Below are 18,033 nucleotides of genomic sequence, written 5' to 3' on the forward strand. Positions count from 1 at the left end.
TTCTTTGTTTTGGGCGGTATGCGGGCCTCTCACTGCTGTGGCCTCTCCTGTTGCGGAGCACAGGCTCCGGACGCGCAGGCTCAGCGGCCATGGCTCACGGGCCCAGCCGCTCCGCGGCATGTGGGATCTTCCCGGACCGGGGCACGAACCCGTGTCCCCTGCATCGGCAGGCGGACTCTCAACCACTGCGCCACCAGGGAAGCCCCCAGACCTTCAATTTTATCCCACATTTTCAGACCTACTCTTTAGTTCCACCGTACCTGCTGCCTGGGCCAAGAGCTTCCATGGGGTGCCACTCAGTATGCTGGCTTTCTGGGTTTTATTTTTTTTCCTTTTTATTAATTAGTAATATTTCATCTGCTTTTTTTTTCTACAGAAAGTTGTTGAGTTTTCTTGTATATTAGTGGCCTCCTTCCTATTCTCTTTAGTGTTGTGAATTTAAGCCTTTGAAAGGATTCCATTACTATTATCTTCACGGTTTCTTAGAAAGGCGACGACATAAATACATGTGCTCCATTAGTACACCACATTAAACTGGAAGGCTCTACATCCTTTTTTTTCCCAAGTAATTTTTAAATTTTGCACCCATTAAAGTTCACTCTTTGTGTTGTACAGTTTTAAGGATTTTGACAAATGCATAATGTCATGTATTCAAAATTACAGTATTATACAGAAGAGTTTCACCACCCTAAAATCCCTTAGACTTCAACCTGTTCATTACCCTCTGACCCCAACCCCCATAGGACCCCTGGCAAACACTGATCATTTTATTATCTCTGTAGTTTCTTTTTTCCAGAATATAATATAATTGGGATTACAGTAGATAGCCCTTTCAGACTGGCCTTTTTCACTTAGCAATATGCATTTAAGGTTCCTCCATGTCTTTTTGAGGTTTGACAGCTCCTTTCTTTTTGTTGCTGAATAATATTCCATTGTATGGGTGTATCACAGTTTGTTTATCCATTCACATATTAAAGGACATACTGTGCTTCCAGTTTTTAGTGACTATGAATAAACTTCTATAAGCATTTGTGTAAGGTTTTGAGGTAGACATAAGTTTTGAACTCAGTTGCTAAGTATTCAGAAGCACAACTGCCCAGGTGTATGCTAAGACTATGCTGAGCTCTGTAAGAAACTGCCAGTCTTCCAAAGTGGCTGCCGCATTCTGCGTCCCTATGAGTAAGGAATGAGAGTTTCTGTTGTCCTGCATTCTTGTCAGTATTTAGTACTGTCAGCTTTTTTAGATTTTAGCCACTTGAAGAGGTGTATGCTGGTATCTCATGGTTGCTTAATTTGCAATTCTCTAATGAGAAATTATATTGAACATCTTTTCATATATTACCTATTATCTGTATATTTTCTTAGATGAGGTGTCTGTTCAGATATTTTGCCCATGTTTTTGCCAACTAGATAGTTAAAAAAAAAACATCCTTTTTTTTTAATTGCTGCATAGTATCCAACTGTATGGCTATTTTCTTATATATTTACTTGTCTTCTACTGATTAACAATTAACTTTGTGACTACAAACCCTGCTGCCGTGAACATTCTTGGACATACCTCTGTGCACATGTATTTATCTGTAGAATAAATCCCCAGAGGTAGAGTGCTGGATTGAAGGTTGTTGGGAAGTTCCTCTTTGGAGTGTGTGTGTGTGTGTGTGTGTGTGTGTGTGTGTGTGTGTGTGTTTGGAAAGTGATACTGTATAGTAAGTAAAAGCATGAACTCTGAGGCCAAGCTGCCTGGGCTCATAATCCTGGCTCTCTTCCTTAGCAGTGCTGTGACCTTGGGCAAGTTACTTAAGTTTCTGTCTTGTTTTTCTAATGGGTAAAAACGAGAATTAATATATCACCTTTCTCCCAGGGTTGTGAGGATTAAATGAGTTAATTTCCTGAGGCTCGTGTCTGATCATAAACACTCAATCACCATCACCTGTTAATGTTGTTATTCTAGGTTGGACTTAGCGACCACACTAGTGAAGATAAGGCACTCTTCTAGGTGGGCTGGAGCTGCCCTCTGGCTATCACTCTTGCAACTGCTCCTTGTGGGAGGTACAGTGGTCTCCACAGAGGAGCTGCAAGTTCAGGGCCAAGAAGAGAGAGACAGACCTTAGGGAGGGGCTTGGAGCTTTCTTACCCAGTCATCTACTGAATGTAGCCACTCAAAAGCTGCCCCGTTAGCTGCTGTCCCTCTAGTTCTAGAAGGTGCTTGGCACATAGCTGAATGAATAAATGAATGAGTGAACGAAACCAGGCTGAAGAATTACTTTTTCTTCTCTTTAATTCCTTCCTGTCCTCCTTGGGTCTTCAGTAAATTCTTGTTAACCATTACAGCCTCGCTGTGTTGTGAGCTGCTTGGGAGGGAGGGTACTGAGGAAGAGCATGTAGGAAAGCATCACAGAGTCGTCCTGCCCGAGTGCGTGGCAGCAGTCACTGCAGAAGAGACACAGAACGCAGGGCCCAGGGCTCCCCAGAAATACCTGGTGAGGGGAGCCTGCTAAAGGCCTGGACCTCCTGCTTCCACGGAAAGGGATCTGCACTGCTTGTACTTGGGTATTAAAAGGAGAATGATCTCTCCAGACTGGGAAGTCTGATATATCTGGGTTAGTACAGGGACTGTTACTTGGTAACCTTTAAGTAAATGACAGCGTTTTACATTTTATTTCTAAAGGTTGGTAAAGACTAAAACTAAAGTCCTCATTTGATGCTGTATCCACTCTTCCTCACACCATATCTGACCTCATGTATTATCGATACGGCTGCACACTCAGGACAATATTCCTAGTACAGCTGTTATTTTGGTAAGATGATTGTCAGGTCGAATGGGACTCAGAGACCAGATAGGATAGCAGGGGTCTTGGGCTTTCAACTAGCCCTTCTCAACAGCATAATCTTGCGTTAGAATCTTGAAAGTTCAAAGAATCGGTTTCTGTCTCCATAAAATGGGGATACATGCTGTAATATCTACCACCTGTCCGAGCTTAAGAGCACATCTTGACATTATATTAAAAGAGAGAGCAAACAAATAAATTAGAAAGGGCAATATACCCTGAAATCTTGACCTGAAAGTCACTATTAATGGGAAAACCATTACAGTATTATATTTCTTCAGCATTCCTAGCAGATGCTCGGCTAAGGAAAGATCTCAATTTTGAGCATTGTTTTGGAATGTGGTTATAATTTATGATTCTTATTCTATTTCACCATTCACAAATTGATGTGTTGAAAATAGATCTATGTTCAAAAGGGGGTTATTTTCCAAAATTAAGTAATATACACAGTAGATGGACAGAACACACATTCACACATACATAATATCTGTGTTAATTGCTCACGTGGGCTCCTTTTTTTTCTTTTTTTTTTTTTTAGTGTTGTTGAAAATTAATAAAGGACTTAGCATGGATAGTAAAGACCAAATTAACAAAGACTTCTTTGTAGTTACCAGGCGACAATATGGATCCTGAAGCCAGGAAGTTTGTTTGGGAGAAGATTCAGGAAAGGTCGAGAAAAGTTCTTGGGACATCAGACCCAAACATGGATCTCTCCAGACGGAAGATTCAAGTCGGCCTCCTATTTTAATAATGAAACAGCTTCCAGGGTCGAGGACCTTCTCGGGGGTCTTCATTTGTGACGCATAACTGGGTGGTTTTTGTTTTGTTGGGGGGAATAAATATTTGAAGGGGGTAACCGAAGAAGGTTACGTGGCTGTTGTGATGTTATTGATACACGGGCTGACGCTATTATGGCGGATGCTATCAGCTACATTATCTTTATGCCTCCAAGGTAATCTGAAGCAGCTGTCCATTGACTTGGCACCACCTCACACTGAAGTGTCTGCCCCGCCTGGGGACTGTAACCCAAGTCAACCACATGCCTCACAGACAGCTTTCTTTAGCCACTGACGGCATCAAGGAAGGAAGAGCGTGAAATCGCCGGGAACGGATGCTTCCGAAGCGGGGCTGGCTGCCGAGGGACTCTCAGGGAGGGTGGCCTGGCCATCTCCTAATCTTCTATTTGGGGGCAGCCACTAAAGGTCCTTCAGGCAAGGAAACAGTCACCTACTATGGAGGTGATCAGAATCCCTGGAGAATTTTCTTTCCCCCTTTGAACTCTGTAATGTTTCGCCGCGGGTCATGTCCAGGTGGAAGGCAAGGCTGGCTGAAAGCCTGAAATCTCCACCTAGAAGGATGCATCCATTCCCGTGCTCAGCGCTGCTGGCTTGTTTTGGGGACACAAGGGAGACTGCTCCCTTCGATCAGCCCAGCGCAGCCGATAGCCCTTCCACCGTCTTTGTTCAGCCCAAGGCCAAAGCGGGCCGACACCCAAGTCACCCACGAAGGGAAGAAGGAACTCCAGAGAAAAGGCGAGATTCCGGCACCCATTCAGAGAGAAATGGCAGTGCGAACCGGAATTCAAGTAACCACGCTGCTGTCCAGCTCGCGGAGACCCCTGTGGATTTGCCCAGCTCTCTAGATGGGGCGTCGGACTGTGAAGCAGTTACTTTTCAGACTTCTATTCCCAGACCATCAATTATTGAAACGCCAGCGGTGAGTGTTCCCAGTGTTACTGTAGAAGGAGTGGTGTTGGGGGAGAGTCCAGTGTTTGGTGAGTGTCTTCAGGAAACAAGCTTGTTTAGCATTATGAGTGAGTGAGACATTGGGGGAGCTCTTACTAGCGAGAGGAAGTGTGTAAAGCCTTTTAAATTCTCATAAGGTTCTCAAAGGATGCGGAGGGAGGCCATGACAATAAGCACCAGGGCCTTGGCAGTGGCCAACATTGACCTTTACCTGCCCCTGGTGCTCCAGAACCAGCAGTGTCTCAACACAAGATGAGGAGAAATAGGGTCTGGAAAAGCATTTAAAAATTTTTACTGGTTTGTGAATTTATCTATATGAAGATCCACAATACGAAAGGTTTGATTATAGAATTTAAGAAGTTGCCTCTACTTACAATGAATCACATGATATTTGGGAAAATTTGGAAAGGACCATCAGTGTACGCATAGCAGTAAAGAAAGGAACTGGCCTATAAACCTATTCGTAATGGGGATGTTTCTGTGATCGTTTTCTGAGACTTAAAGGGCGTTATTTGAAAAAAATGGTGCTGTTGCTCTTAAAAGGCAGCATCTTGAGTTATTTATATATCTACTTTCCTGTTACTGGAATTACTGGATTTTAACTTTTATTTTTTGTTTTGTTTTGTTTGTTTGTTTTAACATCTTTATTGGAGTATAATTGCTTCACAATGTTATGTCAGTGTCTGCTGTATCACAAAGTGAATCAGCTATATGTATACATATATCCCCACATCCCCTCCCTCTTGCATCTCCCTCCCACCCTCCCTATCCCAGCCCTCTAGGTGGTCACAAAGCACGGAGCTGATCTCCCGGTGCTATGCAGCTGCTTCCCACTAGCTATCTATTTTACATTTGGTAGTGTACATATGTCCATGCTACTCTCTCACTGTGTCCCAGCTTACCCTTCCCCCTCCCCGTGTCCTCAAGTCGAATATTCTGATTGGATTGAGCTACAAAGTCATTTCAAAGTTCCTGGTAATCTCAATTTGGGAGACAGTATAGAGGCGGGGTTTCTTGAATGATGTTTTCCAGAGACACCCCTTGAGCATTCTGGGGTTGTATTCCTGCCCATGTAGCTTAGGACCAGATTGAAAAAACCGAGAAGTCTTTGGCATCAAACATTACTAAGATATTCTGATTTTTTAAGATTATTTTTTCTATCTAGTTTAACAAATCGCTTTTCGTCTGATTTGCTGATTTGAACGCAAGCAATGAGAACTGCCAAACAGTGAAGATAGGATTAAAACGGGATTTTAAAAATAGTTTCACTTGACATTCTACAGGCTTATATTAAATGATGGAAGCTCAGCCCTACTGTCTACATCCTTCTATTCTGAGACTGGACCGAGGATTTCACCAAGTCCTCTGTTATAGCAAGAACTGTAATTTTTTTTTTTCTAAATCAAAATCCCAAACAAACAGAACCCCAAATATTTCTTGTTCAATTTTCAGTTTACACCCACATCCAGAATAAGACATTTGTAGTAGTACCGTAGTTAGCTTAGTGGATGGCATGGCTAAGATGATATCTGCTGCGTTAGTTAAAGGAACAAATGATGCACTATTTTAATGGGCTGGAAGAGTTTCTTTTGGGTAGAGATTCCGGCAACCCAGGACCCACCCTATGTTGCTAAACACAGCAGCAAGTGCAAGAGTTGATTTGCTTTTATCTTTCTGTGCTAGTGGCGTATGTGACACAGGGGTTCGAGGTAAATAAGTGTATTCAAATATAACCAATTAAACGCAGCAGGGTAACATCCATATTTGTTGTCCACTTGGTATGAACAAAGCCAAGGACAGACCACAGAGGTGAGGCAGGCCTTATGATGGAAGCAGCCCTAATGCGAATCTGAATATAAGTGTCTCAAAGAGAAATACACATAGGACGTTTCAAAGGAGGTTGGAGGGTCTGGAAAGGAACGTTGCAGGGGAGGTGGAATTTGAGGTTGGTCTAGAAGAAGGGTTAGGATTTTTAAAGGCAGAGATGAAGGGGAGGACCTTGCAATAAAAGGAAACTGTATGAACAAAAGCTTGAATGTAGGGGAATGCAGCATAGGGATAGGCAGGTACATCTGTTTGGTTAAGTTGGAGCGACATCTGGAAAGGTAAATTGAGGCCAAAAATGGTTTGAAAGCTGTGGTGAGAAGGCAGTGGGGAACCTTTGGGAATTTTGAGCAGAGGAATGTCACGCTTGGGATTTCACTGTGGGAAGATAAACAGGTGAGGCCACGTAGGATGGATTAGATTTGGGAAGACTGGAGCTGAGGGGCCATTGTAATCATCCCAGCCTGAGGATGGTCACAGAAGGAACAGCAGGAAGGTGGGGTGGGGGGAGGCAAAGAAGAGAGGACCCCACGGGGTAGCAAACGCAGCAGTGGACTCTGGGTCCCAAACTGAGCAAGGAGGAGAAAAAGACCAAACTGGGAGTGATGAAATGGAAACACTGCAAAATTAAGTGCCAGGGTGTGCAGTCCCGTGGGCGTAGTAAACGGGCATCTGTTTTGGTTCCGATTTGAGGAGCTGATATTCACAGAGCACTTGCTGTCCACCTGCCATTGTCCTGAGCGCGTTACATAGAGTACCCTATCGCTACATGGTTACAGTGAGGCGCATATTCTTACAAGTCCCATTGTACAGATGAGGACACTGACCCTCAGAGAGGGTCAGACACTTGCCCAAGGTCACAGAGGGAGGGAGTAGTAGACCCAGGATTGGAGCCCAGTTCTGTTTATCTCTATCCTGTCTATCCTCTGAATTATGACATGCTTCTACTGCTTATTATTATTCTTTGTAGGATGTTTGAGGATTTACAGTCAAGTATTCATACCTGAATTCATACCTTTCATTTTTATTAATTTGCTTAACATTGTTTTATCTTAGTTTCATGGTGTATAACACGACGGAAAGAGATGCTTTCTACTTTGCCTCCTGCTGATGGCAAGGCTTTGTCAATGACAGTGTGGGATTGCTGTGAGATCTTCCCATTAAAAGTGCCATAGGAGTGCCCAGATTTTTCATTACCCGGTACTTTTGTCATGACATGTTTCCTCTCAGAAGATGATGAATAAGCTTCTTTGTTACAAGCTTGCCTGGAGGCAAAATAGTTCTCTTTTGGAGGCACTGAGCCTCATCGTTTAAGCTGTCTTGGAAGAGGCAACAAGTAATACTTTTTTTTTTTAAGAGCTCAGCCTTGGTACATAATCATACCTGAGAAATGAGTCCCTCTATCTGTCTTTAGTTTCCTGGGGTTCAGACAGGAGGGTGAGTCATTTCGATGTGAAACAACATCTGGTCTGAGCAGGAAAGCTCAAGATAGGGAGGCCAAGTGAACTAATTAGAGAGGAAAGGTTTTCGTTTGTGTAAGTTGACGTGCACATATCTGTATTTCTGAAGTGATGCCAGTTAGTCTTCAACCTTTTTGCGGTCATCTCTTCCCTGATCCAGGACTAAAACCAAGGTGATAACAACCCTAAAAGTGGAATGTGTCTTATAATTGCTGCTATCTTCTGATTATAAATTTTTTCTTTCTTAGTGGTCTTGCAATGGAAAAGTCTTATAATGGGTGGGATCGTACAGTCAATGAAATACAGCAGTAGGCTGCTTACTCTTTATTTTTCAGCCAAGAAGTACTGTGTTCTTAATCTGTGCCAGGACAGCACTAGTCCTGGAGAAACAAAGATAGTTTAAGACACAGTCCGTGAAGCTGCTTACATTCCAGTAGGAGATACGGTTGGGTAACTGGGCAGTGTCAGTGCAGTACGAGAAGGCTTATGGGTCAGCACTGGACACCACAGGAGCACATGGAAGAGACTCCCATCTTAGCCTTGGGAAGACAAGGGGGGCTGGAATATATGGAGAAGGATTTCTACTTTATTTTATCATTGCATATCAGACCTAACACTGCCTTCTTCCTAGCTGAATGGTGCTATTTTTCTCCTCTCTCCCTCTCCCTTGACAAATCTGGCAGTGTAAGAAAGGCACAGCTCCCACAAGAAGCAACTAAGGGCTTCAGAGTTAGTTTGGAAGTTTCAGAAAGTCTTTCTATAGCAGTGGTAAGTTTTCATCCAGTTCTTTTTTTTTTAATATTTATTTTTTAATTTAATTTTATTTTATTTTATTTTATTTTTGGCTGTGCCAGGTCTTAGCTGCGGCAGGCGAGATCTTCACTGCAGAGTGAGGGCTTCGCTCTCTCTAGTTGAGGCGCGAGGGCTTCGCTGCGCCGCGGCATGTGGGATCTTCAGGGACAGAACCCGCGTCCCCGGTGTTGGCAGGCGATGCTTTGCCACTGGACCACCGGGGCAGTCCCTTCATCTAGTTCTTACGCCAACAAAGTAGCCAGCCTAACACAGGAAGAGAAAGTAACTGTGGTTCTGGAAATCATTCCTGGGTATTTTAACTAAAAGGATACTTTACAAAAAGGAAGGGAAACAGAGCCCGTAGTGCAGTTGCTAACTGCACTGCTTTTTGTAACAGGCTGGCTTTGCTACTAGACAGAGAAGTGGTAACCAAGACATCCCCAAAACGCAAATCGTGCTCTGGACGCAGTGTCACAGGCTCAGGTGGTCACTCCTTTCACATTGTTGTGCAATCATCATTACCATCCATCTCCAGAACCTTTTTCATCTTTTCCAGCTCAAACTCTGTATCCATAAAACACTGACTCCCCATTGGCTCCTCTTCCCACTCCCTGGCAACTACCATTCTACTTCCTGTCCCTATGAAGTTAACTACTCTAAGTACCTCATGTTAAGTGGAGTCACACAGTATTGTCCTTTTGTGTCTAGCTTATTTCACTTAGCATAATGTCCTCAAGGTTCATCCATGTTGAAATGTGTCAGAATGTCCTTCCTTTTTAAGGCAGAATAATATTCCATTGTATTTTTATACCACATTTTGTTTACATATTCATCCACCAATGAACACTTGGGTCATTTCCACCTTCTGGCAATTGAGGTTATTGCTTTTCTGAACATGGGTATACAAATAACTCTTCAAAACCTTGTCTTCAACTCTTTTGAGTATATACCCAGAAGGAGGATTGCTGAATCATATGGTAATTCTATCTTTGCTTTTTTGAGGAGCTGACGTACCGTTTTCTACAGTGGTTGTACCACTTTATATTCCCACCAACAATGCGCGAGTGTTCCAACTTCTCCACGTCCATGCCGCCACTTGTTGCTTTTTGAAGTTTTGTTTGTTTTGATAATAGCCATTCTATTGGGTGTGAAGTGGTGTCTCACTGTGGTTTTGATTTGCATTTCCCTAATGATTAGTGATATTGAGCATCTTTTCATGTGCATATTGGCCATGTGTTATATTCTTTGGAAAAATGTCTATTCAAGGCCTTTGCAAATTGAGTTGTTTATTTTATGTTGTTGAATTATAGGAGTTCCTTATATATTCTGCTTATTAATTCCTTGTCAGATATATGATTTGTAAATGTTTTCTCCCATTCTGTGGGTTGCTTTTTCATTCTGTTCATAGTGTCCTTTGATGTACAAAAATTTTAATTTTGATGAAGTCTAATTTATCTATTTATTCTTTTGTTGCCTGTGCTTTGTGTGTCATATTTAAGAAATCATTGCCAAATCTAATATCATGAAGTTTTCTCTATGTATTCTTCTTAGACTTTTATAGTCTTAGCTCTTACATTTAGGTCTTTTGAGTTAATTTTTATATCTGGTATAAGTTAAGGATCCAAATGCATTCTTCTGCACATGGATATCCAATTTTCCCAACACCGTATGTTGAAAAGACTATCCTTTCCCCATTGAATGCTCATGGTATCCCTGTGAAAAATCATTTGACCATGTATGTGAGGGTTTATTTCTAGGCCCTCTATTCTATTCCACTGGTCTATATGTCTGTCTTTATGCTAGTACCACACTGTTTTGATTACTGTAGTTTGTAGTAAGTTTTGAAATCAGGACATGTGAGACCTCCAACTTTGTTCTTTTTCAAGACTGTTTTGGCTATTTTGGGTCCCTTGAGATTCCATATGAATTTTAGGATGGATTTTTCTATTTCTTCAAAAAAATTATTGGGATTTTGATAAGGATTGCATTGAATCTATAGATCGCTTGGATAGTATTGACGTCTTAAAAACATTAGGTCTTCTAATCCGTGAATATAGTTTGTCTTTCCATTTATTTGTGCCTTTTTAAATTTCTTTCAGCAATATTTTGTAGTTTTCAGTATACAAGTCTTTTGCCTTCTAGGTTATGTTTATCCCTAGGTATTTTATTCTTTTTGATGCTATTGGAAATGAAATTGTTTTCTTAATTTCTTTTTCTGATCTTTCGTTGTTGGTGTGTAGAAATGCAACTGGTTTTTTCGTACATAGGTTTTTCATCCTGTGATTTTGCTGAATACATTTATTAGTTTGAATAGTTGTGTGTGTGTATATCTGTGGAATTTTTATATTTTATACATATGAGATCATTATAATCTGTGAACAGAGATAATTTTACTTCTTCCTTTCCAATTTGGATGCCTTTTATTTCTTTTTCTTATCTAAATGATCTGACTGGAACTTTCAATACTATTCAGCAATACTGTGTTCAACAGAAGTGGCAAAAGCGAACATCCTTGTCTTGTTCCTGATCTTAGAGGATAAGCTTTCAGTCTTTCACCATTTAGTATGATCCTACCATTGAGTACAATGTGGGTTTTTCATATATGTCCTTTATTATATGAAGTAATTTCCTTCTATTCCTAGTTTGTTGAGTATTTTTATCATGAAAGTGTATTAAATTTTCTCAATGCTTTTTCTGCATCAATTGATATGATCATATCTTCCCCCTTCATACTGTTAATATGTTGTTGTATTGATTGATTTTTTTTTGTATGTTGAACCATCCTTGTATTCCAGGATTAAATGGTATAATCCCACTTGGTCATGGTATAATCCTTTTAATATGTTATGGAATTATGTTTGCTAGCATTTTGTTGAGGATTGTTGCATCAATAGTTATCAGGGATATTGATCTCTAGTTTTCTTTTCTTGTAGTGTCTTTGTCTGACTTGGACATCAGGGTAATGCCTGCCTCATAGAATGAGTTAGGAAGTGTTCCGCTCTCTTCAATTTTTTGGAAGCTTTTGAGAAGGGTTGGTGTTAATTCTTTTTTGTTTTTTTGGTGTTAATTCTTTACATGTTTGGTAAAATCCACCAGTGAATCTGGCCCAAGGCTTTTCTTTGTTAGGAGGTTTTTGGTTTCTGGTTCAATCTCCTTACTAGTAATAGGTCTGTTCAGATTTTCTATTTCTTCATGATTCAGTCTTGGTGAAGAGGAGCCACTTTGATAGCACCACTTAAGTATGGTAATCACCATCATGATTACCACTTGCTGAGCACTATTAATAGTTTAGGCGTGGTGCTAAATGCTTTACGTGGATTAGATCATTTGATCCTTCTAATCCTTCTACAATGTTAGCTTCTGATAATCCCAATCAATTCTCAGCTCAAAACCCTCCAATGGCTCTCTCACTCAGAATAAAAATCAAGTCTTCACAGTAGCCCATAGGTCCTTTACAAAGTATGTCCCATTACCTCTCTGAACTCACCTCCTACTGATGCGGAAATTAAGACTCAGTGGAGTTAGGCATATGATCCATTTCCACTCTAAGGGTAACCTTTGCAGCAGGCTGGGAAGCTCAATTCAACCAGTCAAAGCATGACTTTCTTGGGCTGTACAGAACTCATGTTGCCAATAACTGAATAGCTGTTAATTCTGTTCTCCTTGTCTAGGCTCCACGCCCATCCTTCCTCTTCTCTTGGCACAGTCTCTGTTAAGACCTAGGATAGTTAATTAAGTGGGTTTCAGCTTCCTTGGTTAGAATCAGATTCCGACTATGCTCTCTTGGCCATGTTAATTGGAATTTGGTGTTGGAGAGGCTCCTGGATACCTATTAACAGAAAAACTCCTGGAGATATTCACCTCCATAGGCAACTGATCTCATTCAACAAATTAATTTTATTTTCAATGTCTTAAAGTTGCCTTGAAGTCGAGCCTTGGGAATACCATCTGTAGAGGGCAGTGTTGCTTAGAAGCATATTGTAAACTTGTATGTAAACATCTATCACTCCCTCATCCCACCCTAACTCTGCATTCCCTTTATTTAAGCATCATTAGGGGCAACTGTGTTAGGCTGCATTTCTACTTTCTAGTACAAACTAGTGTTCCTGCAGTTCTTTAGAATGAACTCTTCCCTTCTTTTTCCTATGGACCCTAATAGAAGAGAACAGAATTCTAGGCTACCTATTAAAAAAAAAAATACCCTATTAAGAAAGCTTTCTGCTAGACAGATGATTTGACATAAAAGCAATTCTAATAGAAAGTAACTGACAGACCCATGCAATCAAATGTTAGTTTTCTAGTTCCTTTTCATACTCTTAGCAAAATCACAAACTGCCCCCCCTCGACACACACACACCAACACCAACAAGGTGGGTATCTTAACAAGCTGGTGGGAATACCATACCATCCATTTTAAGCCCTGATCATTTCTTACACTAGGTTTCTACTTTCAAAAGATGTTAAACATAGTGGCATGATAGTGCATGATACACCCAGTGTGCTCAGACAGGAATTTTCCAATCCAGATATTCAGTTGCATCCCAACTGGAAAAGAGAGAGACAGCTTCTTGGATTCTCTTAGAATGAAATAAAATAAATAGTCCTCATAAAACCACGCAAATTTTACATCGAACCACTTTGACTATTGGAGACCATCCATAAAAGACGACATGATGGCAAAAATGCAAAATTTTCAGACAATTTAGAGCTGAGGGGCATATATGTTCCAAGCTAAGAAATAAAAGTTGAGTGCATAGGGGCTTCCCTGGTGGCACAGTGGTTGAGAGTCCGCCTGCCGATGCAGGGGACGCGGGTTCGTGCCCCGGTCCGGTAGGATCCCACATGCCGCGGAGCGGCTGGGCCCGTGAGCCATGGCCGCTGAGCCTGTGCGTCCGGAGCCTGTGCTCCGCAATGGGAGAGGCCACAACAGTGAGAGGCCCGCACACCGCAAAAAAAAAAAAAAAAAAAAAAGTTGAGTGCATAATTATAGCAAATTTTAAAGCATTGCTCTCAAGTGAGGTTTCTCCTGCGTTCACAATTCAGATAAGAATTATATATATTTTCTGAGGTGGTGTTGATATGTTGGAGGGAGAGGTACAAAAGGAAGAGGTCAGCCCATTTCTGAGCCACACCTATTTCTAGCACATCAGAGAGAACCTGGCAATCTGCCCATGACCTAGTTGATCCTTTGCCCTCCTTTTCACTGGTGGTTAATAAAAGAGCAGGGTTTACTTTGTTCATAGGCAATGGCCTGGGATTGTCTAACCAAAGAGTCACCAAGGAAATTCCAAGACCCATTTTCCCAAAATAACTGCTTCTGTAGAGTTGGGATTTCCATCCTCTTGATTATATAATATGTAGTTGTCCTTTAGTCAAAAAATATCTGCTATTTCACTCACTGAGTATACTGGAAACTTTAAAATTTCATATGCTCCAGGAACCATAGGGACTAGTTGAATGAATGTGCTACACCAATCATGGGAAGTTAAAGGCTTTTTCTCTAGCCAAGGACATGTGTTAACCTGATCTGAACTGCCTTTAGTTTTGCACTCACAGTTCCTCCCTTCCAAAGAAAATAGATCTCATCACGTTAACACTTTTTCCAGTATGAGGTTGACACGCTCGCTTTTGTAATTCTGCACCAGGGGAGGTGAGAGTTTGGAAATTGGAGGCAATTAGAGGAAGAGGGAGTCTCCACAAAGGGCACAGGAAGTGTTTATGATTTTGTTGTGGGAAGCTGGTTTGTGAGTATCCCACATTCAGTTAAATGGAAAATGACAGCCCTGGCAACTGTTATATTTTTAGATAAAACAACACAGTCTTATAGAAAGTTCAAATGTGATATATGTATACCTATAATTAGAGCCAATTTAAAGTTATCTCTTTTTAAAAATCACTTACATATGGCCAAGTAATCTTCACCAAAGCCACCAAGGATACTCAATGGGGAAAAGACAGTCTCTCCAATAAATGGTGCTGGGAAAACTGGACATCTACAGGCAAAAGAATGAAATTGGACCCTTATCTCACACCAAACACAAAGATCAACCCCAAATGAATTAAAGACTTAAATGTAAGACCTGAAACCTTAAATCTCCTACAAGAAAACAGGGGAAAAACACTTGACATGGGCCTTGGCAATAGGTTTTTGGATTTGACATCAAAGCACAGGCAACAAAAGCAAAAATAAACAATTGGGGCTACATCAAACCCAAAAGCATATGCACAGCAAAGGAAACAATCAACAAAATTAAAAGGCAGCCTACAGATTGGCAGAAGATATTTGCAAATCCTATATATGATAAGGGGCTAATAAAATATATAAGGAACTCGTACAATTCAATAGCAAAAAACCCTCAAATAACCCAATTAAAAGATGGATAAAGGCCCTGTATAGACACTTCATCAAAGAAGACACACAAATGTCCAATAGGTACATGAAAAGAGGTTTAATATCACTAATCATCAAGGAAATGCAAACCACAATGAGATATCACTTCATACCTGTTAGGATGGCTATTATCAAGAAGCCAAAAGATAAATATTGGCAAGGATGTGGAGAAAAGAGAACCTTATGCACAGTTGATGGGAGAGTAAATTGGTAAGCCATTATGGAAAACAGTATAGTGGTTCCTCAAAAAATTAAAAATAGAACTACCATATGATTCAGCAATTCCACTTCTGGGTATATATCCAAAGGAAATAAAATCACTACCTTGAAGAGACATCTGAACCCCCATGAACACAGTGGGGTTATTCACAGTAGCCAATACATGGAAACAACCCAAGTAACTGTCAATGAATGAATGGATAAAGATAATGTCACACACACACACACACACACACACACACACAGAGGAATATTATCCAGCCTTAAAAACATGGAAATCCTGTCGTCTGTGACAACATGGATAAACCTAAAGAACATTATGCTAAGTGACATAAGCCAGACACAGAAAGACAAATACTGCATGATCTCACTTATGTGTGGAGTTCAACTAAAAAAGCTGAACTCATAGTAATAGAGTGATTGTTGCCAGGGGTTGTGGGTAGTCGGGGAAAGGGGAGATGTTGATCAAAGGTACGAACTTTCAGTTTTAAGATGAATAAGTTCTGGAGACCTAATGGACAGCATGGTGACCATAGTTAATAATAACATACTATATCCTTGAAATTCACTAGGAGAGTAGATCTCAAGTGTTCTTACCACACACACAAAAAGAGGTAACTATGTGAGACGATGCATATGTTAGCTAATTGGGGTAATCATTTCGCAATGTATACAGATATCGACACATTACGTTGCATACCTGAAATATATACAATTTTCTGTTTGTCAATCACTCTTCAGTAAAGCTGGAATAAATCACTCTCCCGCATCTGCTTTCTGATATACTGACTTAAGGGGGAAGGAAGGAGGCACTAGACCTGGGGAGTTGCTGGCCATCAGGAAGTGCTGGCCACCCCCTGCTCGTGAAAGATGGCTGTGAGAAAAATCATGTATGTAGAGGCCGAATAAATGGTGAGATCTTGGGACTTCCCTGGTGGCGCAGTGGTTAAGAATCCACCTGCCAACACAGGGGACACGGGTTCGATCCCTGGTCCGGGAAGATCCCATGTGCCGCGGAGCAACTAAGCCCGTGTGCCACAACTCCTGAGCCTGAGCTCTAGAGCCCATGAGCCACAACTACTGAAGTTGGTGCGCCTGGAGCCTGTGTTCTGCAAAAAGAGAAGTGACCGCAAAGAGGAGCCCACGCACCACAACGAAGAGAAGCCCGCACTCACCGCAACCAGAGAAAGCCCGCGCACAGCAACGAAGACCCAACACAGCCAAAAATAAATAAATAAAATATAAATAAATTTTTTTTAAAAAGGGTGAGATCTTGTGTAAGGAAGCTCTTGAACAGGAACATCAATGCACATGCCCTTAACCAGTAATATCTGCTTTCTTACCCTCTTTGACTGAGCTGGATATTTTAGGAGACACACACACAGGAAGCAGGAAGGAAGGAAGAAGAGCAACTGAACAGACTCTGCTGCATAGTCAGGTGATGGCTCTCCTAGCTGGCTCTCCATCCCAGGGCTTTACCTAGGATTCCAGGAAGCCTGTCTCTGGACTGAGTCTCTGCCAGGACCCACCTAACCTGGATGTGTAATACTTGAGTCTGTAGGGAGAGGTATCTTGGTGTGGTGGTGTTGCAAGTTGACCTGAGCTATTTTGACCATTCAGAATTGTCCAGTAGACAGTGGTAGCCTCCAACAAGTAGAGGCGCCTGGGGGCTCCATGTCTACCCATCCACAACTTGCTCCCCAGTGATGCGCTTCACTAAAGAAAGTCTCACATGAATCCTGCCACGGGTACAAACATCTGTTGGCGAGAGCACACAAAAAGAGGCATCTTCCCTGACCCTGAATGCTGGAAGAAGTCCCCTAGCTCTTGTCCTTTTACGTAGTAGCCCTTGGCATGAATAGAACGATACATAGGAAGGTGACAGTATTCTAATGGCAAAACCAGCCAGCCATGTGCGTCAAATGGGGCGAAGAGCCCTCTGTTGGATGTGGGTCCAAGACCAACTGGAGTTTAAGATCCAGGATGTGATAAAGGAGTTGGACTTCTGAACCGGCCACCTTCTCATACTTCATTTCACAAAGGCAAAACCTCTGGTCAGTCAGGGACCTTGAATACCATTCATTTCACAAGGGAAAAATAATTTCCAAAATCTCTTAGGATAATAACAAATCCTCTAGTTGAGATGTAGCTAGCCTCATGTGGAACATTTGCTGTGGTCATCTCTGGAAGTAGATACCTGAATAGGGTGCTTCAAATACCAACTAAGCACCTCTGAGTGTAGCCTCCAAAACTTTCTTTGCTCTCAAGAAGGAACACAAGGAAAAATGTTCTGGAATTTGGCCTTTGGACATTGTTGGGTAAGGATGGGATGCTTGGTGCTGCTGTAGCCATCCTGTAAGTGGAAGAGGACACACTTGTAGATAAAAGCAAATAACCTTGAGATGGTGGAGTAGGAAGAAAGAACCTGGGTTCCTGAAGATGCCATGGAAGCACTTCAACTGCAACTCAATGTCCAGGGGATACAGATACTCAAAGTGTTTATGCCGAAGTATTAAAAAATAATTACAGATGTTTTAACAAGGGTGATCCAGACCGACTTACCTATCCCCGGGAAATTTCCAGGTGGTCTCACAGTCATCTCAAATTCAATGTGTGTAAAAATGAACTATCCTTCCTCCAAACCTCCTCTTCCATGTATCACTTAGGATGCTTTTAGCTGTAAGAAATAGAAAAACTTAGACGCTATGTAAACATATTATGTCGCTTAAAAACAAGCCCCAAGGGTGGGTGGCTTTGGAATGGGTTGATTCAGC

General features: G+C 41.6%; 1 protein-coding gene across 1 annotated transcript in view; it reads left to right on the forward strand.

Moving 5' to 3' along the window:
* Positions 1-4,130: 4,130 nt before the first annotated feature.
* Positions 4,131-18,033, forward strand: part of FAM107B (family with sequence similarity 107 member B) — a 219,831-nt gene continuing 205,928 nt past the window's right edge. The window contains exon 1 of the mRNA XM_030832444.2: positions 4,131-4,541. Within this exon, the coding sequence (XP_030688304.1) occupies positions 4,131-4,541 (411 nt within the window). The remainder of the gene's footprint in view (positions 4,542-18,033) is intronic.

Source organism: Globicephala melas, chromosome 2 (genome assembly GCF_963455315.2).
Source record: "Globicephala melas chromosome 2, mGloMel1.2, whole genome shotgun sequence".
Taxonomy (NCBI): domain Eukaryota; kingdom Metazoa; phylum Chordata; class Mammalia; order Artiodactyla; family Delphinidae; genus Globicephala; species Globicephala melas.